General features: G+C 49.1%; 1 protein-coding gene across 2 annotated transcripts; it reads left to right on the top strand.

Annotated features, from left to right (window-relative positions):
• The first annotated feature begins 128 nt into the window (after positions 1-128).
• Positions 129-26,418, top strand: RPRD1B (regulation of nuclear pre-mRNA domain containing 1B). Of its 2 annotated transcripts, none has more exons than XM_028735655.2 (7): positions 129-511; positions 6,899-7,028; positions 8,264-8,397; positions 11,737-11,849; positions 12,389-12,515; positions 13,527-13,702; positions 24,481-26,418. In XM_028735655.2, the coding sequence occupies exons 1-7, from the start codon at positions 367-369 to the stop codon at positions 24,628-24,630; spliced, it is 975 nt and encodes a 324-aa protein (XP_028591488.1). In that variant the 5' UTR covers positions 129-366; the 3' UTR covers positions 24,631-26,418. The 2 variants fall into 2 exon arrangements, with proteins under 2 accessions (XP_028591488.1, XP_028591487.1); XM_028735654.2 differs by having other exon boundaries at positions 132-517.
• The last annotated feature ends 273 nt before the right edge of the window (positions 26,419-26,691 follow it).

Below are 26,691 nucleotides of genomic sequence, written 5' to 3'. Positions count from 1 at the left end.
GCCGGGCCCTACTGCGCACGCGTCGCTGGGAGTCCGCGCGTGCGCTTTAGGGAGGCAGCGGCAGCCGAACTTGGCGCCGCTTGTCCGGCCGAAGCAGCAGCAGCCGGCGTTCTCTCGCGCCTCCTGGGTGGTTTGTCCCCCTTGGCCCCCCGTAGCATGCCGCCCTCTGACCCTCGCGCGGCGCCGGGGTGAAAGGGCGCGCGGCCATTTTGTGTCGGCGGTTGGTCGTCTGTGAGGCGAGGAGGGAGGCCGGGCGGGCGGGAGGGCGGCGGGGCCGGGCCGCTCCAGCGAGGCCGCGCCAGGCCGGGCCGGGCGGAGCTCCTCTCCTCCTGCTGCTCCTCCTCCTCCGCCGGCGGCGGCCGCGCCATGTCCTCGTTCTCGGAGTCGGCGCTGGAGCGGAAGCTGTCGGAGCTGAGCAACTCCCAGCAGAGCGTCCAGACGCTGAGCCTGTGGCTCATCCACCACCGGAAGCACGCCGGGCCCATCGTCACCGTCTGGCACCGAGAGCTCCGTAAGGGTGAGGAGGAGGGAGGCGGGAGGGCGCCGGGGGGCGCGGGAAAGAGAGGAGGCCTCTCTCCCCCGGGTCCCTCCTCTTCTGCAGCCGTTCACGGGGGGGGGGGGGGCAGCATGGCCCAACAGTCGCGTAAAAGGGAAGGCCACGCCCCCTCCCGGGAGAGAGTGAGAGCAGAGGGGGCCAGCATGGCTGAGCCGTTGTGTAACCAGAGAAGGGGGTGGGTGGGTGTGTTGCCACTTGTTGTTGTTTAGTCGTTTAGTCATGTCCGACTCTTCGTGACCCCCTGGACCAGAGCACGCCAGGCACTCCTGTCTTCCACTGCCTCCCGCAGTTTGGCCAAACTCATGTTTGTAGCTTCGAGAACACTGTCCCACCATCTCGTCCTCTGTCGTCCCCTTCTTCTTGTGCCCTCCATCTTTCCCAACATCAGGGTCTTTTCCAGGGAGTCTTCTCTTCTCATGAGGTGGCCAAAGTCTTGGAGCCTCAGCTTCAGGATCTGTCCTTCCAGTGAGCACTCAGGGCTGAGTTCCTTCAGAATGGAGAGGTTTGATCTTCTTGCAGTCCATTGGACTCTCAAGAGCCTCCTCCAGCACCATAATTCAAAAGCATCCATTCTTCAGCGATCAGCCTTCTTGATGGTCTAGGTCTCACTTGTACCAATAATTGATCACATAACATAAGTTCCTATATACATATATTCCTGCAGCAACACAGAGCACAAACACCGTTTGAATTGCAATGCCTACCAACTTTGCCTCCCTCAAATATGTTATGGGACCTCAGCTCCTAGCAGTTGGTTCCTGTGGCCACCAGCATGGCTGGACAGTCATGAAATCAAATCAGCGTGCTCACCTCATGGGAAAGAGCGCACAAGTTGCCAGTAGGGCTACCAATAATTGATCACATTACACTGTTAACGGAGAAATCTGAGGGCTGCCTTGGACAAAAAAAACAAGGACACCAGCCAGGAATACCAGAGCAAAACAGCAGCCAGTAGGCTTGGTCTTGATTGAAGACTGTCGCAACAGGACTCCCACCTGCCACCAGGTGGAACAAGATGGAAGCCCCCAACAAAAGAGCCCCCAAACTTTTATTAGCTGCTAATCCCCATGTTGCACCCCCCAAACTACATCACTAATACATCATGGTTACATCAGGAAAGGGGAGGTCTGGTGGCAGTAATCTGAGCATCCTGGACCCTGCCCCATGGTTCCCCTTGCCCTCCACCAAACACCCATCAAGTGAAACAAAAGAGACATTTCCTTGTTTCCCAGCCAAGTTAATCACACCCTTTTGTCTTCATCTGGGTTTGTTCTTTCTGGAATGGCTACCTGTCTGGCACTCAGGTATCAGGATGCCAGGGATTATCACTCAGGCAGAGGGGCTGCTGAGTAGCTGAGCTCGCATGTCTATAGGAATTTCTGAAGTTTTCCCAGTGACCCAGTACATAGATACAGTGGTACCTCGCAAGACGAATGCCTTGCAAGACGAAAAACTCGCTAGACGAAAGGGTTTTCCGTTTTTTGAGTCGTTCCGCAAGACAAATTTCCCTATGGGCTTGCGAGTTTGTTTCCTTTTTCTTAAAGCCGCTAAGCCGCTAATAGCCGCTAAGCCGCTAATAGCCGTGCTTCGCGAGACGAAAAAACCGCAAGACGAAGAGACTCGCAGAACGGATTAATTTCGTCTTGCGAGGCACCACTGTAAATAAGTGAATTGTTACATTTGGTATTGTGCAGCAAAGGCCCTTTGAATAGATAGGAAGAAACTGTGATGAAGTGTTTGGTGGGGACAAGTCACAAAAGTGATTGTTCTGATTTTGGTAGTGGGCTGCATGTGCAGGATATCTGCTGGAGGGGCAACCCCCCCACCTATACATAAATTCCTGCAACAACACAGCACAAACACCGTTCGAATTGCAATGCCTACCAACTTTGCCTCCCTCAAATATGTTATGGGACCTCAGCTCCTAGGAGTTGGTTCTTATGGCCGTCAGCATGGCTGAACGGTCATGTAATCAGAGCAGTGTGCCCCCTCCTGGGAAAGAGCACACAGGTGTGATGGGTGGGTTTGCAAGCGTGGCATACCCAGAGAACCATGCCCCCTCTTTAGAAAGGATGTGTGAGATGCCAGCATGGTTGAATAGTCGTGTGATCAGAGTGCCAAGTCCTCCGAAAGACTGCATTAGGTTAGGGAATGCCAGCATGGCTGAACAATTGCCTGACCAGAGCACTATGTGCTGTCCTGGAAGGGTGTGTTGTAGGAGAGCCTTCCAGAGCAGGGCTGGGTTGTTGGGAGGCCTGTGGAGGCTCTCCAGATCCCATTGTTCACAACATCTTTCTAGAACAGCTGTGTGAGTTGTGAGCTGGAGGTGTGGAGGTTCCACTGCTACTTGCAGGGCTGGTATCAGAAGGGAGCTCTGGGAACAATTACCCCCATGCTGTTAATACGTGCTGTATGTGGAGCTGCCCTTGAAGACACTTGGGGAGCTGTATCACGTTCAGAATGCAGCTGCTGGGATTTTAACTGGGAGCAGTCCACTGGGATCATATCTTGCCAGTTGTGAAAGGGCTTCACTTGATTCCAATACAAGGTGTGGGTTTTGATTCTGAAAACCCTGACTTTTGACCCAGGTGCCCAGGTACTTACTAATAAATAGAAATATTAAAAATCAATTACAATAAACACACCTGTACAATTAAAAGACAGGTTCTTCTGCCACATCAAAAAAGGCCATGAATACTAAAAACCTTAATCTGATTCTCCAGATGATCAACCTGCCTGGATGTTAATATCTTTTACTGAGGCCTTTTTTTCAGGTTCCTGTGTCATTGAGATAAGGTGGATGGGTGGTAACAGAAGCTTGGTGCCTTCTGTGAACTGCCCTGAGACCCCTGGGTATAGGGCGGTATATAAATTTAATAAATAATAATAATTCTATTTGCTTCTGCAGGGCAGCATTTAGGAGCTGGGGATCCCTGCAGAACTTGGGCTGTGGGCTTGTTATCGCTCAACATCCCAACTTGTAATTTGTAATGCAACTTGATCTGCAGGCTCTTTCCCCACCCCTCTCAGTGGCGGCTTGAGCTGAAGATTAGCTTGGAGAACCTGAGCATAAGAGCTGATGATGCTTTGATCAGGGAAGGTTCAGACTTTGTGCCTGTAGAGCTCCCACTGGGACTGGTCCTTGTATGGTTCTTCTGTTCCTCAAGCTTCAGTTTTGACAAAATGTCTACTAATTTATCACCTGCTGAGTTGTTCAGCTTCTCTGCATCTGCCCAACACAGGGCCTTGACAAAGGATGTGTTTGAGGAATTAAGAACTTACATTGTGGCTGTTCTTCTAATGGCAGGTGCTGAGCTCAGCTCTGCCCCCTCATAAGAAAGCTATTCTGCCAGCCTTGATAGTATAATGAATTGATTGTGTGCCTTGGTGGAGAGACATGTGTCAAAAGGCACTCTTTGCTTAGTGCTGGGTAAACCTGGTATGGGGAAGGGAGGGTTTAAAAATTGCAGGCCTGTTAGGGTCAAAAGTCAAGAGGGGCAACTGGCAAGCTACACATTGGCCCAGAACATCTTCAGAAAACTAAATGGTATTGCTCTGAATAGCCTGGGTTGTCTGTTCTCTGGTGCACAGTATAGTCTATTGTTCAGTATTCAGCTTCAAGGGCAAAGTGTTTGTTCTTGATCCTGTCCTGCTGGTTCTAAAAATATACGATTTGCAAATAACATTTGAGCTGACTGTTAGCAAGGAGTGATCCCTCAGTTGGTAAAAGTAGGAGAAAGATACCTGGTTTCACTCCTAAATGGGGTCTCAGTAGCTGGTGCCCTTCCAGGAGTGTGGCACTCACTTTGGCTGCCCCCATCTCCCCCTGCCCCTCCAGCACCTGGCGGTACCAGGTCACATCACCTTAGGGTGATGCCTTGCTTCTACAGTTAGAAAGCTCTGTTAGGAGTCTAAGGTGGACTTTTATTTTTTTGGAGTTTAAAAGGTGCTGGTTGATGCCAAGCCCTTACCGCTATAGTCACTCTGAACTTAATGAACTATTCAGAACTCTAATGAAATTGTCATGCTTTGAATTGGGGAGGGCAGAAGACTTGCAATAAAGACTGTGCTACTGCTGCTCTGACGTGCTGTGGCATGCATTTTTTTGAGTCAATTTGATGCTCTGTGGCATGCATTTTTGATAGTCAATTTGTTAACCACCGTTCCTTGGTTAGGATGCCAAGCAGTTTCTGCATTTGGACTCAAAGGAGCCAGTTTGCATTGAGTGGAACCTGTTGAACGCATGGTGCAAAGAAGCCATGTGTGTGGCTCACTGCAATGAAGTTGAACTTTTATCTTCAGGACAGATAAAAAGGAAGTATAGGGAACAACAGATTTGTGGCGGGAGGGGGGTGAATAAGCCCGCCCCGTGTTCTCTTAATTTGGTAAGAGGCCACCAGGCTGTTGTTGTTTTTTAAAAGCTTAGCTTTGATATTGTGGCCTGTCAGGTTTGAGCAATATAGGGCATGCTTGGATGAAAGATATCGTAGAATCGCACAGCCTGTCAGCATCAACATTGTTTTCTGGGGCTGCCTCTTTCCCTGAGCCTTCACCGTGATTACCGATGAGTTCATTCTTGTCAATGCCACTTGCTTGCTTGTTTTTAAGGATTTCTACAAATAAGTCATATTTATTGGCTTTGATATTGAAATAATTACCACTGAAACAGCTCAGTGCAGCCAAGCAGTTCACACAACTCTTCTTGGAATATTGTAATTATAATGAGCACCAGCTGCAAGCGCTGATGGTGCAAAGAAATGCTTTTTTGGTAGCTGTTTTCTTTTTTCTTCCCTTCAACTCTCCAGACTTCCTTTCTCTTCCATTCTGGGAACCTAAATCTTTTCCAAGGGCAGCAGAATTCTATGAAATTTGTTAATTTAGACACCATGCCATGGTTTAAAAAGCTCAAGTAGGGGTTGGCATGGTTTCTCAATAGAGAGTGACTCCTTTTGTATTTGGGCAGGGATGAGCAGGGCATCTGGGAAGGGCAAGTCCATGCCTGGGCCTAGTTTACCTGGTGTTTGCCTACCCAGACCCTGAGCTCTAAATCGGATGCCTTTCTTTGAATGCTCCCAGCAAGTGAGGCTCAGCAGGGGATTATGAGTCACTGAAGGAGCCTCTTCAGCAGTGGCCTCTCTGTTGTGGAATGCCTTTTCCTGAAAAGTCCACAGTGCTTGGTCAAGTTCAGGGGTCGGCTTGGGCCGGTTCATGGTCCCGCAGTGGGCCAGAGTGTGCACGCACACATGCGCAAACGCTATTTCCAGCACAGAGGAGGCGTGTGCAGCTTCCCATTGGCTGGCAGGAGCTTCCTGCAGCCAATGGGAAGCCAGGGAATGTTGCAGAAGGCAGTCCGTGCTCTGCTCCGCGCTAGTTTAGCACGGTGCACGGGAGCTGACCGAGCGGGCGGTGGGGGTCCATGAACCTGTTAAGCGACCCCCATGGGCTGCTTGTGGCCCATGGGCCTTAGGTTGCTGACCCCTGGTCTAGTTCCTTTTTGCAAAGGACATTATGATTTTCTTAAGCTTTTAATGTTTTTAGATTTGCTTGTTTCCTTTGATTTGTTTCTGGTCATGCCTGATTATTTAACGCTGCGTTTAAAATACCGTATTTTTTGCTCTATAAGTCTCACTTTTTCCCTCCTAAAAAGTAAGGGGAAATGTGTGTGCGTCTTATGGAGCGAATGCAGGCTGCGCAGCCATCCCAGAAGCCAGAACAGCAAGAGGGATTGCTGTTTTCACTGCGCAGCGATCCCTCTTGCTGTTCTGGCTTCTGGGATTCAGAATGTTTTTTTTTCTTGTTTTCCTCCTCCAAAAACTAGGTGCGTCTTGTGGTCTGGTACATCTTATAGAGCGAAAAATACGGTAATTTAAACAATAAATGTAAACAATAAAAATGCAAGATGAAATGCAATAAAACAAGATTTGTTTCACTTTGTAAGCCACCCATCTGACTTGAAATAGGCTAATTGAGAGCTGTTTTGTCTTGAAAGCATGGCGTTACTGAGGCTAACCACAGGAATCTTCAAGAACAAAGCAAGCCAGCTTGGGAGGTCACCTTGCATGAAATGAAATATATACTAGCCTGTGGAAGCTGATGCCACAATAAACCATCGGTTGGGCCTTTCAGTTGCCACAAGACGTATTTCCTTGTTGTGCTTCTGCAGCCCTGCTCCGGTTAAGTGTAGATCCGCTGCTGGCTTTAAAGAAGGGGGCATGAAATGAGAACTTGGCTTTTGTTTGTGATGACAACCTCGAGGGTGGCTGTGAGACTGAATGAAAAGGATGGGTGACTTGAGAGCTAAACATGCTATACAGATATTTTTCCCCTCTTCTATTTTCCTAGCAAAGTCAAGTAGGAAACTGACTTTCCTATACTTGGCCAATGACGTCATCCAGAACAGTAAAAGGAAGGGGCCTGAGTTTACAAGGGAATTTGAATCGGTTCTGGTGGATGCTTTTTCACACGTTGCCAGGTATGTATAGCAGCCTCTTCTAATGCCCTCTGGCAACCTCTAGGCTGGATTACTGCAATGTGCTACATATGGGGCTGTCTGTGAAGTTCGGAAACTTCGTTTAATGCAGAATGCAGCAGCCAGGCTGTTAACGAAAACAGATCTTCAAGGGAGGTCCTTTCTTCGGTCCCACCACCCTCATAGGCACACCCTGGGGGGATATGGAAAAGGGCCTTCTCGGTAGCTGCTCCTAGACTCTGGAACTCTCCCTGCACCGGAGAAGGTAGACTGTCTCCCTCCATGTTGTCCTTCAGCAGGTGAAGACCTGCATTAGGACTGGGGGGAAGGGTTTGGTCTCTGCAGCTGAAACACGAGCAATAGGCCCACAGGCTCTACACCTACTGTACTACAAGGGGCTTCCTTAAGGCACGCTTGCCTTGCTCCCTTTGGGATTGAGCTGGACACACTGCATTTGATCATTCTGCGCCGCAGAAGTGTTCTTTTCAGATTTCAGCAAATCTAACTTTCCTTTGATCTGTTATTTGAAGAGTTATAACTGTGGCAAACATATTACCACTTGGAGTATTCCCTGCAGAAATTTCAGCTTGTTTCCTTCAGACCCCCAGTTGGCAGCCTTGTGCAATTGCTAGTTATTCCACGTGCCTTTGCTCTGTCTGAACACCATTTTAAGTGAGGTCAGCTTCTCAAATGCTATGGATTTATCAGATTTTTTCCACCAGATTGCCTTTCTGCTTGGCTCGCTCCATCTGTCATTGAGTGACTGTTCTCTCACTGTGGGGCAGGCTACAAATGAGCAGCTACGTGTCATTTCTTGGCACACTGTATGTTATCAGCTACTTAAAGGCTGTGGTGCTATTTAGAGAAGACCTTAGTCTGCAAACTGATTATATCTAGAACACACAGATGAATAAGGGAGCAAGTGTGTTCTGGATAACTCTATACTTAACTGGATGTGTTGCTGATGACTAAGTATTCCTTTTACTTTGAAATTGCATATTTCAAATTTGTGTGCCTATTGATATAAGTGGCTGGCATGCTGGTGAACACCTTACTTGGGAAGCCTGATGGGTTTAGCTCAGTTTCATCCCTGTTTTGTCTCTGATTGTGTCTCTCCTTAAACATTTTTCGTGGGAGGGAAGGAATGGAGTGGGCACCCTCTACCACTTTCCCCCCCCCCCTCGTGTGTGTGTTCTCTCTCAACCCCTTTCTGACGTTCTGACTTTCTGACCCTCCAGAGAGGCAGATGAGGGCTGCAAAAAGCCCTTGGAACGATTGCTGAACATCTGGCAAGAGAGGAGTGTGTATGGCAGTGAGTTCATACAGCAGTTGAAACTGTCTTTGGAAGACTCCAATAGCCCCCAACCCAAAGGTAAAAAAAAAGTATTTGCTTTTTCGAAACACCCTTGACTCTGATCGAGCCACTATGAAAAGGTAGCTTGCTAAGGAGCAAAGAATGGTGTGTTTATGGCAGTGGTGGGGGACCTGGGGGCCTTCAGATGTTGTTGGACGAGAACCCTCATCATCCCAGGTCATTTGGCCATGCTGACTGGGGCAGATGGGAGTTGAAAAACATCTGGAGGGCCACAGGATCCCCAGCTGTGGTTCATGGCCATTTGAATTCAAGGGACTTGCGCTCAAGGGCTCCTGCTTGGTTGGAACTGAACTGGTGACAGTCTTCACATCTGCAGTGTGTAGACACTTAATGTATCCTGTCCCTCCAGCTTCTCTGTAAGTTATGTTTGTGGAGCAGGGTCCTTCATCCCAGGGATGTTTCTAGGCCCTGTCGGGCAACAGCCAGAGTGAGACATAGGAAGTTGCCCTTTACCAGATCATATTACAGTGGTACCTTGGTTCTCGAACTTAATCCGTTCCAGAAGTCTGTTCCAAAACCAAAATATTCCAAAACCAAGGTGCACTTTCCCATAGAAAGTAATGCAAAACGGATTGATCTGTTCCAGGCTGTTGAAAAACTACCCCTAAAATGCTTCTCCCCACCTCCCCAATCAGTGCGATCTTTCGATCTCTTTCTTTCTTGATCTCTCTCTCGCCAAAGCGGCTGGGCTGCAGAGCGCTGCCGGGACGCTTCTCCTCACTGGCCTAATCAACGCGATCTCTCTAAAAACAGAAGCTCAGGACTCAACATGTTCGACTTCCCCCCAAAAAAATTGAGAACCAGAACACTCACTTCCGGGTTTGCAATGCTCAGGTTCTAAGTTCATGAACTAGGCTGTTTGAGAACCAAGGTACCACTGTAGTTGTCTGTCTACCCCTGCATTTTCTCCTATCAGCATCTCTTCAGGCCCTCAGATGGAGTTTTTTTCCATCAGCTGCCATCTGATCCTTTTAACTCGGGTAGGGAGGTTGCTGGACTGCAACTCTCATCAACATCCCAGACCTGCTCTCTGAGGTGGAAGGGAGATGAACTCTAACAGTATCTGGAGGGCCAAAGATTCTCCACTCCTTTTCTAACTGGAGGCACTGGGAACTGAACAGCCAACCTTCTACATGCAGAGCTTATGCTTTGCTGCTGAGTTCTGGCTGCTCCCCAAATCACAAGGTTCCTAAAGACCATTCTATGCTCTGAAGTTCGTCTTGTTATGGGAATGAAGGCACTGTAGTTGTTCTTAACATGTCTGCTATCGCAGTAGCCGTGGTGGCAGTCACCGAGTTCTAAAGAACTCTGTCTGTTAATGATTATTTGGCAGTGCCGTAGGTCTCCATGGTTCCTTGTAGTGACTTCCCCCAATTGGGTTACAGAGAAGGCTGGGTTAAGCCCAAAGTCTAGGCAGATGTCTATAAACTGAGAGTAGCTTTTGAGCCAATCGTGACTAGTTTGGCCACTGGGCACTTTCCCCCATCGTTCATTCATCCTTCACTAAATTGGCACCATTCAACTGTCATCCTGGGACTGGAGCAGGAGGTTACGTTGTCGCATTTGATTTACAATCTGACATGTTTACTCCTGTGATAGGAACGAGAGTGTCAGCATGCAGTTGCCCAAAGCATTTCCCTCCCCTGCCTCATGAAGTCGTATATGAGGCAGCTTCATCTGCTCTCAGATGGTTTACCCTTTCCTTATGAGCTTTACTGCTCTGTTTTTCAACGTAATGGCACTTGAAAGGGGTGCTGGGGACAGAGTGCTCTCAGCACAGCTGGCTTTCCTCGAGTTCTTGGTCGGAAGATCTGGCTTGGCAAAGAGGAGGAGCCGCCAGCTTCAGGAGGGTTTAATTTGCACCCTGGAAGCCAGCCAGAAACACCTGACCCCTTTGTCGATGGCGGCAGCAAATGCTTCCTGACCAGCTTGTGCTTCGTCCTTCTCCTGGTGCTGCCAGATGCTGCTCCCCTTCCAGGCATGATTGCTGGGGACATGCCAAACATCCCTTGCCCTCCAGCTCTTCACCATCTGTGCCCAGGTTCCCACCTGCAAAAGCATGCTGATAGTTCTGTATGAAAGGAGGAGGAGGACTGGTGTTGGGCAAACCTGGGGTTCTGTCCAAAAAAAGGAAAGGGAAGGAAAAAAGAACCAGGGGACACTTAGCCTCCCAAAATGTTTTCTGAAAAGCCTCTGCATGCTGTCCTCCTCTACAATGCAATGCAATGCAATGCAATGCAATGCAATACAAATCTTTATTCTCAGGCGGCTAAGCCTAGTCTTTATAACCCTGTACCTTCTTCCAGAAGGCAGAAGCTGAAAGAGATCATTTCTGGGGTGTGCACTATCCCGTGCTATCTCTGCAGCTTTCTTACGGCACCTGGAAGCATAGATTTGATCCAAGGTGGGAAGAGTGCACCCAATTATTCTCTCCGCAGTCTTTACAACCCTGGACAGCGTTGTTTTTCCCCTGACCATGCAGCTCCCAAACCACACACACAGACCATAAGTTAATACACTCTCAACAGTACAATGGTCAAATGCCATCAACAGGTCCTTTGGGAGATTGTTTTTCCAGAGGATTCTCAGATTCTCTACCTTAGATGGGAGGGGTTTCTGGCATCCCAGAGCGCTTTACTTGTCTGGTCTGCAGAGGAAGAAGACACAGGAATCCAACAGTGCCACCTTGAGATCGCCCAGCAATTCAGCCTGAGAAGGATCTGCTATGGGGAATGGGAAAGCCTTTTGTCTTTCCACCTTGATGCCTGCCTCCCCAGGTTACTGCAGGTTCTTTCTATATCTGCAGTGTTCTATTTATCTTCGGCAGTTTGTGGGGTGGGTTTTCCTTTTAAAAAAAAAAAAAGGAAGTAAAATTCATGGTAAGATGATGCATACAAAATATGGAAAATTCTGGAGTGTGGCCTAATGATATGCCAGTCTTCAGTTGTTCACACCTTCCTGATTCTTCCAGAACCTTTAAACCAGTGGCAAAGAATGCCACCCATCACCAATTGTGCAAGCTCCCAAAAGCCGCCCCAAGCAGTGCAGAATTGAAATGAGGGGAAGTGGAGGCCTCTGTGGTTTCCCTTTTATCTTTCTCACAACCCTGAAGGCAGGAGGCTTGTTCCTCAACCTGATCTATGGGACACTGTGGCAGGTCAGGTTGGCTTCTATTTTAAGATTTTAGAGCTAACTTTTGCTTTTCTTTTTAAAAGATGAACCTGATCAGACTTTGACCTTTAGGTTTTATCACACATTTGCACACACTTTTCAAAAGGTACCACTGCAACAATGTCTCCTTACAGGATGTGACTGTCTCTCTGTGTCTTTTCTCAGTTACAGAGGAGAAAAAGTCATTGAAGCGAACATTTCAGCAGATACAAGAAGAAGAAGATGACGATTATCCTGGGAGCTACTCCCCACAGGACCCCAACGCTGGGCCTCTTCTGGTATGTCTGGAAGGCTGAGGATTGAGAGAGAAAAGGGCCCTGGATTCTAAAGAGAGAGCCGCATGGTGGCGCCATTAGCAAATGCAATAGGAGGACCAGTGTTGTTCTGTTTATTTGCTCAGAAACACACCCTCACGACTCAAGGAAGAACATGGAACATAGTAAAACGGAACATAAAACAAATATTATTCCATAAAATTGCTGCAGTCAAAGCAAAATAAAACAAATTGCCCAAAGCGCGACAGTATATTATACCCTGCATGGTGTGATCTAATTTATATATGGCAGTAGATGATTCCAGGAAGTTCATTAAACTCAGATTTCCTGCTCTGCTGTCTGTTCTGTGGGCCAGAAATGGGGGTTCAAATATTCTGTGATTGTAGTTTGGTTTTGAGGGTGGCTTGTTGACCAAGGGGCGGGGAGTGAGAGCTTTCGAAAAGCAAGACTTGTGTTGGAATAAGAAGTTAGAAACAGGGTGGTGGTGGCTACATGCGCTGGGAAAGCGATCATGACAGTCTCTTTATGTCTCAATTGCGCAGACTGAGGACTTGATCAAAGCCCTGCAAGATCTGGAAAACGCAGCATCGGGAGATGCCACAGTGCGGCAGAAAATTGCTTCTCTTCCCCAGGAGGTTCAGGACGTGTCACTCTTGGAGAAGATTACAGGTGAGGCTCTCAAGTGCCAACACTTGGATGCAAAAGGCAGGACACAACTCTGTTCCTGCACCTGGAAACTGCCCAATGAGACTAGCTTGTTTTTAAGGGTTTCCTTCACCCTCAGATGCCAAAAGACGAATATGAACCTGCCTTTCCCCTTTTTGTTCCGTTCCAATGTGGCTTGGACTCTGCTGGGCCACATGCCAAGCCCTGCCTGCTGCTGTTTGTGTGGCAAGAGCATTTGACACGTTCCTCACTGAAGGGGATCATTGCCTTGTAAAGGGAGCCCTGCAGACTGTGCGCAGAGGCCGCTGCTTTAACTGAATATGTGAGAGGCCCAGGACACATTTGTTCATTTCTGTTCCTCTCTGGCCCTTGATGGCCTCCTCTATCACTGCTTACAGTGTCTCACAGTGGAGGAAAGAATGCCACTTTTGCAGGGTGTGCTGCTGGGTGGAGATCTAGGCAGAGCACCTGATGCATAGGAGTCGCACTCCTAAGGCAACTGTGGTAGCACAGCTCTCTTCACAGTAGGGCCCAGGGAGAGCTGAATCAGGCATTTAGCAGTAGAGTTCACTGTCTGTGCTCATCAGAAGAGAGCCAACACAGTTTCAGTTCAGCACTGCTTTTGCAGAGGGTGGCACTGCAGCTGTCAGTTCAACAGATGTTCTTCCCCAAGTCCTCTAAAGCGGCCTGCTCAGGCCTTAGCAGCTTGCTAACCTTGGGCGCAGACGGAGTGGCTGTGAGACCACCCCTCCCTGCAGATGTGCCGGTCTGCTTCCTGGATCACCTGCAGCCAGCCAGCCCTAACCCTGACCTCTTGGCCTTCCAGGAAAAAAAGGACACTTTGGGCTAGCTGCACTTGTCTTCCTCTGCCAGTGCTTAAAGAAGTGTGTTGCTTGCTGGTCCTTGTGAAATCCACGCTTGATTGGAATTCACCCCAGATGAGCTGCTTTCTGTCACCCACACAAAGGCTTTTGCACACAGTCACTGTCGATTATTTGCCACCTTTGTGCCTAGACAAAGAGGCTGCCGAGCGTCTTTCGAAGACTGTGGACGAGGCATGTTTGCTACTAGCGGAGTACAATGGGCGACTGGCAGCAGAGCTGGAAGACCGGCGCCAGCTGGCACGCATGTTGATTGAGTACACCCAGAACCAGAAGGACGTGCTGACGGAGAAGGAGAAAAAGCTAGAAGTGAGTAGCGTTCCTCCGATAGATGGCGAGCAGCGTCCTTTCTTAGACGTGTCAGTTCCTCGAGTCAGCCCTGGCTTCTGGGGTTGCTTTAATCCACAGGCCCAATAACGGCCATGTGGTTTGCACAGTCACAGCTGAAGCAGTCACACCTGTGTCTCCACCACCACCCCATGGGCATGAAGCTGGGGATTGTGGCCTCTCCAGGTGTGTGCCCTCCCTGTTAAGACCCTAAAGCCTGCTGGGTAAATGAAAATGGTTTTTGCCTTGAAATAGACAATGATGGCACCAGGTGAGACTCCCTGGAGAAGGGCATTCCACAGACGGGGCCACCACCGAAAAGGTCTATCTGAGTGGCCACCTTCTGTCACCTTCCCCCTTGGGTGAGGCTCATGGAGAAGGAGGGTCTCAGATGACAAATGCAGTGCCTGGGTTGGTTCATGTGGGCAGAGGCAGTCCTTGAGATACTGGCCTCCTGAGCCACATATGGCTTATCAGCCCTTTGAATTGACCCCAGAAACGAAATCGTAGCTGATAAATACAGATGTGTGAAGCTGTGTGCTCAGACCATCGTGCCCTAATAAGCAACCTGCTCCAGCTGCAAATTTGAAACTGTCTTGAACTACATGACTCTTGGGGTCCCTTCCAACTCTATGATTTTATGATTCAAAGGCAGTCCCATATATAGTTTATTGCAGCAGTGTAACTTTTGAGGTCACATGAGCGTGTTAGGCTTCCCCTGTCCAGATAGGGCTGTTGATGGAAGGCATTCTGTGCTCCTCTGGGGGAGAGAAAGATAGCACACTTGTGTGTAAAGCTTGAGCATAGGAAGCATGTGTGCTTGGATTGATGTTTGTATACAGTAGAAGGCATCACGTTTTAATAGTTAATGTTAAAAACGTGATACAGTGGTATCTTGAGTTACAGACGCTTCAGCTTACAGATTCTGCTAACCCAGAAATAGTACCTCGGGTTAAGAACTGCTCAGGATGAGAATAGAAATCGCGCAGCAGCAGCAGCGGGAGGCCCCATTAGCTAAAGTGGTACCTCAGGTTAAGGACAGTTTCAGGTTAAGAACAGACCTCCAGAATGAATTACCGGTAAGTTCTTAACCCGAGGTACCACTGTACTTCACTTGGAAGAAGGAACTCCTGAAACATGATCTTCCTCGAAGGAAATTCGGGTTCTGGGTTGCTCTGGCGTTAAGTTCAGGCCAGCTCCCCAGTATTATCAGAGTCCCTCCCACTTGCACTTTGCCGGTAACTTTCCTCTTCTTGGTTCACTTGATCTGCTGCACTCAGCTTTTCCAACCTCACCGCCTGCTGCCATCTTGCGAGTTCAGCTGAAGCCCTTTTGAATTGCTATTGACCTGACGTGCAACCACGCATGTGGGCAGATGATAAAAGCGGTTTCGTAAAAAGCCGCTTGACTTGGGAGCACAGGAAGCAGCTGACAAATATGGCTTTGGCTGCAGGCTGGAGCTCGGCAGCGTCCAAAAGCCACTGGAAGAGAGCGCATGAGCCGGGTGGAGAGCCATTTATCTGAAATGTACCATTTTCAGCAGGGCGGCATGTTCTGCTCTGCACCCCGGGATTATGACGGGAACATAATTAATGATTCTGCTTGTATGTCACTCTGCCATCTGTTGCGTTGCCCCTGGCTAGCACATTAAGGGCTTCCTGTGGCTGTCAGGGCTGACTGTTAGGAGCAGCTGTTCTTGGGCGGAACGTGAGTTGCTGCAGAGTGCAGAGCTGTCCAGAAGGAGACAGCGAGTGCTAAGCAGGTTGTCCCAATGGCAGCCTCTTGTCCTGCCACGGGGCCGGTGTTGTCGCCTCGAAAGCCGCATGTCGCCCTTGCTTTTCAGAGTGCCACTTTCTCTTGGCTCTTGTCTTGAACTTGTACATGTTGTTGCAGATGTCACAGGCGCGCTTGCACTGCAGCTCTTCTTGAGGCTGTTGGCTGATGAAATCTACTATAAGAGGGGGAGCAGCGCGTGGTTTGAAAATGTGCCGGTTTGTCCCTGACATGAGCAAAACGCCCCTGCGGTTCAAGGAGTTGCACAGCAGTGCAACTGATGCACTTGTGCTAGAGTCATAAGCTCTCCTCTTTGCCAGTGAATTGGGCACGGCTGCCATTCACGTTTGCACCCCCTGAGACACTTCGTAAGGGGAAGCAGTTCTCCTTGAAGTCCTAAGCCTTCTGGGTCCTTGGGAGCCTCCCAAGTCTGGTATACCCTATTCTGCATGTGTTAAGGAGCAGGATTGTTCCTTAAAAATGGGTTTGTGGTGGCTCAGGGCACTGGTAATGCCACTGCTGCCAAAATACAACGATGGTTGATGCATGTAAGGTTATTAGCATACTGACTTCAGTATAAAGGAATCCTCCGGTTACATCTCTTTCTGCTTTTCTGGGACCTGACTGAGGAGGATTGCAAAGGGTGGCGTAAATGTACAACTTGGCGTGTTTCAAGCTCTCTGGCAAAACGTCCTCGGTATAGGTTTCTCCCGGGTAATGCCCTGTTTGCTTTGTTTTGCCCTCTCATGGCACAAGGTCTCTACTGTAGGAAAGCCAACCCCTCCTTCTCAGAAAAAGTGCGTTGAAAGGCCAAAAACTTTCTGGAATGAGCTGGGAGGAGAAATTTGGCTCCCCTCTGGCAAATCTAAATTGGGATTTATTTTGCTAAGTCAGGAAAAGTCTGCAGTGCTCTGATCAAATAAGGCATCTTCAGGGGTGCTCCACGTTCTCAAAGTGATTTTTCACCCAAGTACTTAAACAGTTAATCCCTTTCTCTGGCAGCACAGCTAGCTATCTAAACATTGGGGTTCAAATTTAGAAGCTGCTAACATAATCACTCATCGGTCAAGGCAGAACCTGCAACTAAATATTATTTACATGGAATGCCAGTGATTTCGCATTGCAGGCTGTTGGCCAAGGACTGGAAATAGCAGGGCCCGGGGGCTCTGGGCACCCTTTCTGGGCCCTCTCATACCAAAGCATTAATCAAACCAGGACGTATTGCCAACGGAGACTAGCTGGAAGCTAACTCTGGAGCAGAGGGAAAAGTATTGGGTTTTAATCTTCATTAGGGGATAAAGAGACAAGTTTCACCTTCAGAAGCAGTGGGTTTGGGTTGAAAAGATGCAAAAAAAAGGGCATGATGTCTGTCCTTGACACGGTGTGCATATGGAGGATGCAATTCACAGTTGACAAGTAGAACACAGTCTCAGACCTTATTGACAACAGTGAAACTCTGTATTGCTCAGTGTCAGAAAAAGTGAACTCCCAACTGGCAGAGTGGTTGAATAAACCTTGGAAGACTGTTTTCGAGGATAAAGCCAGTGTGCAGCAGGAAGGAAACATACCAACAATTATCATGACAAAGATATTGAAAGATGAGCCCTGCTCATTCAGTTTTGGAATGGCAAAGTAGCAGGCAGTTTGCGTCCTTATAATTGATTTACACTAACTTAATTATCTGTGGTGTCTCCTCTTTTATTACTTACCACTCTTCATTCCCTATTACAGTATTCCATTTTGTTCTTTCTTTTTCAAAATTAAAAATGTAATAACGCACAGACAGGGCATTTCATCCCTTGTAAACAGTTTTCAAGGAGGCCAGGAAAGGTTTGTTTATTCATTTATTTTAAAAAATTGTCTACTGCTGTGTGGTATATCAAAGGGGTTTACAGCAATAAAAGCACAAAAAGGTAAAAGCAGACATTAGTTAACCGTTGTAGAAGGGGTGTTGTATTAATTGCCTGCATAGTTTACAGCAGGCGTTCAAAAGTTGGCACAGAAGGTGCCTGCTGAATTTCTGGTACACACTAAATTTATTATTATTATTACAGTGGTACCTCGGGTTAAGTACTTAATTCGTTCCGGAGGTCCATTCTTAACCTGAAACTGTTCTTAACCTGAAGCACCACTTTAGCTAATGGGGCCTCCTGCTGCCGCTGCGCCGCCGGAGCACGATTTCTGTTCTCATCCTGAAGCAAAGTTCTTAACCCGAGGTACTATTTCTGGGTTAGCGGAGTCTGTAACCTGAAGCGTATGTAACCCGAGGTACCATTGTATTTATTAAACTTGTATACCACCATTTAGCCATAGATTTCTGGGCAGTTCACAATACCTTGGATCCCAAATGCCTTGTTAGTCGGAACGTTTTGGCTCCTGAACGCCGCAAACCCGGAAGTGAGTGTTCCGGTTTGCGAACATTCTTTGGAAGCGAACGTCCAACGCGGTTTCTGGGGCTTCTGATTTGAGTGCAAGAAGCTCCTGCAGCCAATCAGAAGCCGCGCCTTGGTTGTCGAATGTTTTCGGAAGTCGAACGGACCTCCGGAACGGATCGTGTTCAACAACCAAGGTACGACTGTATAAAAATACAGGCTCTATACCTTGCTGTTATCAAGTGAACTTCATCAACCCAGGGAATGACCAGCAGTGCTGCAGCAGGTGATCTCAGTGCTCAAGGTGGGGTCAAAGGGTTCAGGTGGTCCCTGATTTACTACCCTGGATGTAGGCTGTTGGGGGCTCTGTAAATTAATACAAGGACCTTGAAGCTGGCTCTGTAGTGGATGGGCGCCACTCACAGCGTATCTCCCTTTAAGGCTGGGATGGGGGAACTCTGAGCCTCACCTGGATTGCAGCTCCCGTTCTCCTTGACCTGGCCCTGCTTCCTGGGGGTGCGTCTTATGGAGCGAATGCAGGCGGGAGGCTCTGCTCAGCGCTCCCTTTAAAGAGCTGCGTGGAGTGTGTGTGCGGCTCTTGGGGGCTTTTCTCCCTCCTTGGGAAAAGCCCCCAAGAGCCGCACACACGCTCCACGCGGCTCTTTAAAGGGAGCGCAGCTCTTGGGGGAGCCTTACCCGCGTACAGTCTCTCGCGGGCAGGGCATGAAGGCTCCCCTTGCCCGGGAGAGGCTGCATGCGGCCAAGCCAGAATCCAGGACAGCGAGCGGGATCGCTGCAGTGCGATTCCGCTGGCTGTCCTAGCTTCTGGCTGTCCTAGCTTCTGGCTTTGCTGAGCCTTCATTCCCGTGCCCCACGGAGGCTTCGCACGGCTATCCCTGGCTTTTGCGGGACATGGGGGAAGGGACAGAGCGTGCGGCTATGTCCCTTCCCCCACCTCCCAGAAAAGCCTCCCAAGAGCCGCACTCCCTTTAAAGAGTGTGCGGCTCTTGCGGGAGGTGGGGGGAAAGCCAGTAGGCTTGCTTTCACTGAAAGCAACCGATCCCGCTTGCTCTCCTGGCCTCAGGGATAGCCCCGCAAGGCCTCCTGAGCGAAGATGGAGGAGCGCTCCCTCTTAGCTCAGATGCTTTGCATTGCTTTTTTTATTTCTTGTTTTCCTCCCCTAAAAACTAGGTGCGTCTTATGGTCCGGTGCGTCTAATAGAGCGAAAAATACGGTGCTTGGCCTCTTCCTAAACGCAATGGCAGCAGCCAGAATAATTTATGCTCAAAAGTGGAAGGACAAAAATAGTCCTACAAAAGAATGGCAGAATAAGTTAATAGAATATGCGGAATTAGCAGTGTTGAGTGCAAAGATAAGGAATCAGGATGAGACAGATATAAGAGAGGAGTAGGAACACTTTGGAGAATATTTAAAGAAATGCAATAATTAGATGAATTTCCAAGCAGAGTTAGACATATGAGCAGTAGTTAAAAACAAGCGGAAGAGGAGTGTAATTAAGGAAATGCAGCTCAGCAAGGACTAAAGAAGAACCCATGAAGGGATGTGTGGGGAAGTCCAAGTATATAAGATAAAAGAAGATAACTGTAATGGATGTAGCAAGCTATGGAAAGAGAGAGAGTGTGTATAAAATGTTGCTTGCTCCCCTCCAGCAGCGAGTCAGTGTTTGGCAAGCCAGTTCTGGCCACCATCTGAAGCCGCAAGTGTGCAGTTCTTTGTTGCAGCTCCAGCCTTTGAAATTAGCAGAAAGGAGGGAGAAGCCCAAGTAGTCATTAAAATGTGGACAGGGAGTGGAGCCCCTTTTCCCAGCAAGCATCTCCAACACCTGCCAACACCCTGCCTTGCTCTGCATCTCAGTTCTGCCCTACTCGCTCGGTGGCAGGTTAGCAGCCCCGAAGGATGCCTTTTCCTTCAATAGCTCAGCCTGCACAGCATCTTTTTAAAAGGCCCGTGTTGAATGGGGAATCTGATTTAGTGTGTCTCATCTTCTGAAGGAATTTCCCTGAACCTAATCTCAGCTGGGATGGGAATTGAGCATAAGTCACGGAGTGTTTACTTTGTCTGTCTGATCCATGCAAGTCAGGAACAGCCGGCCTCAATTAGGCCTATTAATATTTTGTGGGGTTTTTTTGGGTTCAGCTAAGTCTTTACTACTTTGGTTTGGCTGTTTCCTTTTATGGGTAATGTGCCTCCCTTGTGGATGCAGACCAACCATTTTTAGCACTGGGTTTAGGGGGTCATTGACTGCTTAACGGGCTGAACATCAGAGATTTATGATGGCTTGTTGTTCGCCATCTGAACTCCAGTTAGTAAGCCTGGTGAGAGAGCATGGCTGGAACTCTCGGTGCCGCCACTGCTTATGCATGGGTGCCACAGAATCATAGAATTGTAGAGCGGGGTCCAGAGGGTCATCTAGTCCAACCCCCTGCAATGCAGGAATCAGCTGCAGGATCGTTGGCAGACAGCCATCCAACCTGTGTTGAAAAGCCTCCCAGTGAAGGAAAGTCCATCACCAGCTTTCTGTCCAGTCTAGATCTGGGGATTTAATCCCCCTGCCCCACAATTGCTGTGGGTCTTGGTGGACCTCGTAATGATTTTTCTGCCAGTCGTAGCAATTGTAATGCACTGTACTAGCATGGTTTTTAATTGCATTTTTATTGCTGCTTTTATTATGTATTGCATTTTATTCCATAGAATGATGTGGAATAATTGCAATGCCATAAAACTAACAATCAAACTGTAATGCCTATTGTTTTCAAATCATGATACAATAAAAGAAGCAATAAAAATACCAAAGAAATACAATAAAAAAACAATATGAGTGTGTAATGCGATGAATGTCCCATCTCCCATCTTCAAGCACAGTCCAGAGGCCACAGATGGTCTGGATGAATCCCAGTGGCCTGTGGACCACGCCTTAGAAGCCCCTGGTCTAGATGAAATGAGGTCCTCAGATTAAGGCCACACCATTGGAAAATGCAGTTTGGGGTAATTTCCTTGTGCCTCTTCAGACAGTTGTGTTACAGCACAAATAGTTTTTACCCTGCTGCTCTAGTGATGATTCTCTTTTACCACAGTTGCTTGGAAGATCACTTACAGTTTTTTCTCAAGGTTAAGCACTCTGTCCCTTCTCATCAGGCGCCTCTTTGGGATTAAATGTAATCCTGAAAGAGCTCTGTGAGAATTGAAAGGGGAGAAGGATTTGGGTCAGCTAAGCCCCCTGAGCATGGGGAGTGGACTGCGGCTGTTGATTAGTTGGGGAGCAGGCGTAGGGGACCTTGAAATGCTCCCTGTTGCTCGTAGGCACGCTCACCCTTTTGCAGGATGGCTGGAGCAGGGACCTGCCTGATATATACACTTGCATGCAGTCGAGTGTTTTTCCAAGAGAGAATGCATTGCATTGCAGAGATCTGGACTAGATGGCCCTGGGTGGTGAGAGAATGAAGAAGTGCTGACTTCTAGGAAGGACCCCACCCCCTGTCCTCCCTGTTGAGCCCTCCGATCTGCTGCCCTGCCCTACTTTGGGGGGAGAAAGTGGCCTGGAGGAATAGAACATCCTTCTGGGAATGTGCCCTCCCTGGTAGTTGTGGACTCCCTCTTCTGACTGGTTATGGGGAAGGACCCCCAGGCCTGGCCTGACGGGTTGACGGACCCCCCCCCCTGCATTCTTGGGTGCAGGAGAGCGAGGATTGGCCCACAGCTCTTGCCCCTCCTGGCTCTCCCAGTGCCACATCCATCACTGTCGTTCAGAGTCATGTACTACAATTTCCAAGCAGCGAATTCTTGGCAGGAAGTTATCTGTAGACTCAGCTGTGTCAGCCTCCTGTCTGTGAGCATGTTCAGCTACGATAAAATCCCATTTCTGTCTGCACCCCTAGGCAAGGCAGGGGGGCTTGTCCTTCAGCTGTTGACACACTTTTCCAGCGTATGTTTTTGGAAACAGCAGGAATGACTTTGGCAGAGGATTTACCAAAGGGGCAAAGAACCATAGAATTGAAGAGTTCAAAGGGGCCGCAGGGATCATCTAGTCCAACCCGCTGCGGTGCGAGAATCACACCTAAAGGATCCCTCATAGATGGCCACTCGATCTCTTTTAAAACCTTCCAGTAGAGGAGGGTTTGCAGGCTTCCAAGGGGCTTTGTTCCACAGTCCAACAGTTCTTATTGTAAGAAAGTTCTTGATGTTTAGTCGGCATCTCCTTGTAACTTGAATCCATTGCTTCTGACCCTCCTCTCTGGAGCAGGAGGATGTGATGGCCCTTGAGGTGTTTGAATGTGGCCCTCATATCAAGTTGGGTCGGGGGCTGGCGCAGGGTCTCCTAGCCACCCATGAGAATAGAATGGCCCCAGGCACCCCACAGGTGCTTAACCCCACCACTGGTCCTATCTCACATTGCATGTACAGAAGATGGATGGGGGTCTGTTTCCAGCACTAGCTCTGCTTGTCTCCTCCTGGACCTTTGTGTTATTGGAAAGAAAATGTTGTTCTTCCTTTTTCACGTATCCTTCTTGGCTGTGCATTAGGCCAGACTCTTCTCCTTCTCCCTGCCTCCCACTGTGAATCTCCCTGGTTTTTGCAGGGCTACAGCTGGAGGGCAGTGCTGAGGGGTTTAAACAGCAACACACCCTTCATCCCAATTAGAGCTCTGCCTCCCATCCTGAATTAGAGCTTTGCCACCCATCCTGCAGCTTCCTGAACCCAGTGCAGCTTGTGGGTGCAGGTGATGAAGGAGTCTCTTGCCACAACAAATGCCTTCATTGCCCAGGAGTCCCATTTCCGGGCCACATCCTGAGCTGGTGCTGTGGCAGTGTCTCCCTCCCTCTCTTTGCCGGAGAACCTCCAGCTATTTATTTTATGCTTGATGAAACCTGCAGTGCCTCTTCTGCAGTCGTCCCGTCTACTGCTGTGCATCTTCACATAGATCTCCATGAAGGAGCGGCCTGACACTCTCCTCAGCTTTGGAATCCTGCAGGGATTAGCAATAGCACCATTTCTGTGCATCAGCCGCCGTTGCTGAATGTATTTAGTGCTCCCACAGCAAACGGGGAGAAGAGCGCACTCCGGGCCCCCAGTCGAAGCGGGGCTTTTGCATTACAGTGGTACCTCAGGTTAAGAACTTAATTCGTTCTGGAGGTCCGTTCTTAACCTGAAACTGTTCTTAACCTGAAGCACCACTTTAGCTAATGGGGCCTCCTGCCGCCGCCACACAATTTCTGTTCTCATCCTGAAGCCAAGTTCTTAACCCGAGGTACTATTTCTGGGTTAGCGGAGTCTGTAACCTGAAGCATCTGTAACCCGAGGTGCCACTGTATTCCTGCTGTAAAGCCAGGATCCTACAACTGTATGATCCCCAAGGGCCACCTAGCACAGCCCCCTTGGATGCAGGAGGGAAAGGTGGGAGGTGGCTTGGAGATGGAGAGCTCTTGCACCGATGTTTGGCAGACAATGTGGTGAGGAGGCACCACACTCTCCTCCCCCAGTTCCAAGGAGGCCTTTTTGGAAAAGAATAGTCAGTGTGTCAGTACCCTCATTCTTCCTGCGGGACAAGGGTCCCCTGGACCTGTAGCCAAGAAAGCCAACCAGAGCTATGGTTGTGGCTCAGGAGGTTGGGTTTCCCACAGCAATGCACCCTCTTCTGGCAGAAGCAGCTGGGTCAGAAAGCGTTTGGATAGGAACAAAGTGGCGGAAACAAGGGCACAGGGAAAGCATTGGGGGAGGGGCATTATTATGGAAATTCTTAGCTGTACCCCACCCCCAGAATGCTCTTGGTTAAATGCTAAGCCTGTGTGTGTCCTGTGCTTGGATGCACAAGGGTTTTTTTTACACACTAGACAGCATTAAGACTTTCCCCACTGCAAAATTCATGACACTATCCAAAGGCCACTTCTCACACCACACTTTGTATTCTGGACATGCACGTTGCGTTTTAGTGTATCTGTGACAAAGCCCGTGTGTGCGTGTGTTTTTGGCAGGTCATAAACTGTTCAGAAGCGTTTAAGCCATGTACAAATGCTGTTGAAATCAGCCTGGATTGTCCCTTTGTTTTTTGTGTAAGATGGACCCTGGGAGCTGCATGTGGGTTGAGCGGGACTTCCAAGGTCAAGATGAGATGAGCTCCTTGGGCCTCTTCCGCTGCCCCCTCACCCACCGCTTTGCTCAGGGCCCTGCAGACCCCACAGCCCCACCCATTCCCCCAGTCTTGGTCAGCCCAACCCCGTCTGATTTCAGAATGCATAGTGGGTTGTGCAAACAATATATGGCTCAGATTGCCTGCCTTGTCCCTGCCGCTGTGCCCATTTCGTGTTTCCCCTCCTGATTTCCTCTTCCTCCTGCCCCGCCCCCTGTTTCTTCTGCTCCTTAGTCTGATACTTGCTGTAGCTGCACTTGGCCCAGCGTAGAGATGAAGCTGTAGAATTTCTGCCCGTGGCTATAAATGGCAATCACATTCACATTATGTTGCAACAAAAGCAGGGAAGGCTGCAAATCAACTCTTGACTGCAGCTAAGACGGGGGTGATGGTTGGGAAACAGGAACATCGTCTAATTCATTTTTTCCTTTGTGTTTTCTGCTTTTTTACTCCCCCCCCCCCCCCCCCAGGAGTACAAGCAGAAGCTTGCTCGGGTAACTCAGGTCCGCAAAGAGCTCAAATCCCACATCCAGAGCCTCCCCGATTTGTCGCTGCTGCCCAACGTGACGGGAGGGTTGGCACCTTTGCCATCTGCAGGGGACCTTTTCTCAACTGACTAGGGCACGTGGGTGTCTGCGCTCCCCCTTCCCCTCCCTCCACCCACAGTTCCAGTTACTACCAGCAGGACACCGGAAATTCCCACCGCATTCTCACACAGGAAGGACTGGACATAGGATGATTCTCCTTTGACCCTCCGCAGGACACGGCGTTGCAATGGGACATGGCTCTCTCTCGGAAGGAGGCAAGCGCCCTCGTGTTGGGCAGAAAATTCAGTTTCTCTTTGACCGCCCCCGTTAGCACCTCCAGTTTCCACCACCACCTGTGCAAATCATGTGTGTCGTCTTCTGAGAGCTTTTTAGGCAAAAGAAAGAAAAGTTGATTTACACTTTTGCTCTCTCCCCCTCCTTCCCCTCATATAAAAAAAGAACTGGATTGTTTCCGAATTGGTTTGGTGTGTGTCAAGCTTGGTTTTTTGGGCCTCACAACTCTGGCATGGGCGCATGCGGCGTGGCTGTGTCCAGGGGCTGAGGCCTCCATTCTGCGGGTGCATCTCAGTGTGTGGCTCCTTCTCTCTCATGGCATGGCTGCGTGGAGACATGCAGCGCACAGGTGACCAAAAGGAGGTTGCATGGCCCAGGCAAAACTTCTCCTCCTCCAACCAGCGCTGCCCTTTGTCTTTCATTCAGCACATGTCAGTTTTACTCAGGCTCCCTTATCTTCACCCCGCAGTGGGAATTCTCAGGATGCGCCCACTTGGGATGTGTGACCCTCTTAAGAAGGCTCTGAGACCTCAGTCAGAATTCTTCTTTGCTGTAAGCGGATGGGCTGAGCTTAGAAGTAGGTTGCAGGTGTCCACTTCCTCCAAGGAAAGCCCGTTGGCATGTCAAGTCCATTAAAGGAGCTGGGAGTTGTGTAGCTGTGGTCTTGTGCCCATTGCTGGTCCGTCTCAGGGATGGGGAGCATCTGTTGCCCTGCAGATGCTGTTGATCTCCAGCTCCCATCATCCGTGATCATTGGGCCTCTCAGTCAGGGAGTCCAACAACATCTGGAGGACCTAGTCAAAATCCCGTTCGTGTTTTCCCTTCACTACACAAGCAGTGCAGGAACATTTGCACATCTGGAGTAGGCAGACTTATTTTGCAGTAATAGCAGCTGTTCTCCCTTTGTTTTGGGGTCTCCTGTTCTTCGGGAGTCCCCCCCCCCCCCCAAGGAAAACAAACTTGCCAGCTCCAATTCATTCCAGTGCCCACAAGGGCCATCCCTCCATCCCTCACACTCTGATCTTTCGAGGAGGGGGCTTCCCCCTTGCCTCCCCTGGGACCCTGCTGTCTCCCCAGAGCCCTCCGCCCTCCGTTTCGCCTGCAAGTGTTCTGCATCTCCAGGGTGTGTTTGCATGTGCCAAATCCAGCCACAAACATCAGCATGCATCATGCCACTTTACATTATCAGAGACGAGAGTCCTCCATGCAATGTTTTCCCCTCTAAATAGATCAGGGGGTCATGGCGAAATCCCTGGGGGGTTGTGGCGTAGGGGAGAGGGTTTGGACACAGCAGCACAGATTAAGCAATCCACATGTTCCACTTTTTATTTTTAACGTCATTGAAATCCTGTGAATTTGATTTGCTTTAAAGGGTCAAGGAGGGGCAGGAGTCTGGCTGGACACCCGGTGCTCCGCGCGAGATCTTCCCTCGAGATCAAATCCACATTCTTCCCCCCAAACATTTTCTTAAATCTGTATATGAATCGATCTAGAAATAAATTTTAGAGGTATAGGCTGCCATTTTCGCAGCAGTATATTCTGAAATGTCTCATAAATATATTTTTGAATAAAGAGGGTGTCGTTCAACAGGTGCGAGTGCCTCTTTTATTGGTGGGCTCTACCTTGTATGTTTCAGAGTCTTGTGCTTGGACAACGGCGTCTTTGGACACCTGGAAAGTAACATTTATTGGCTTTCTTTGGATAGAGCCCACTTCATCAGATGCAAGGATGTCACTCTGTTGTTCTTGCTGCCTCAGAGTGATCTGGCTGCCCCTCTAGAAAATCTTGGAATTCCCAAATATGGGTGTTTAGTCAAGGGTATTTAGGTTGGAATCAGGAGCGCCTTTTATCATGGTTCCA

Source organism: Podarcis muralis, chromosome 5, assembly GCF_964188315.1.
Source record: "Podarcis muralis chromosome 5, rPodMur119.hap1.1, whole genome shotgun sequence".
Classification (NCBI taxonomy): Eukaryota; Metazoa; Chordata; class Lepidosauria; order Squamata; family Lacertidae; genus Podarcis; species Podarcis muralis.
Note: the sequence above shows the minus strand (reverse complement) of the source record. Positions and strands in the feature narration are given on the sequence as shown.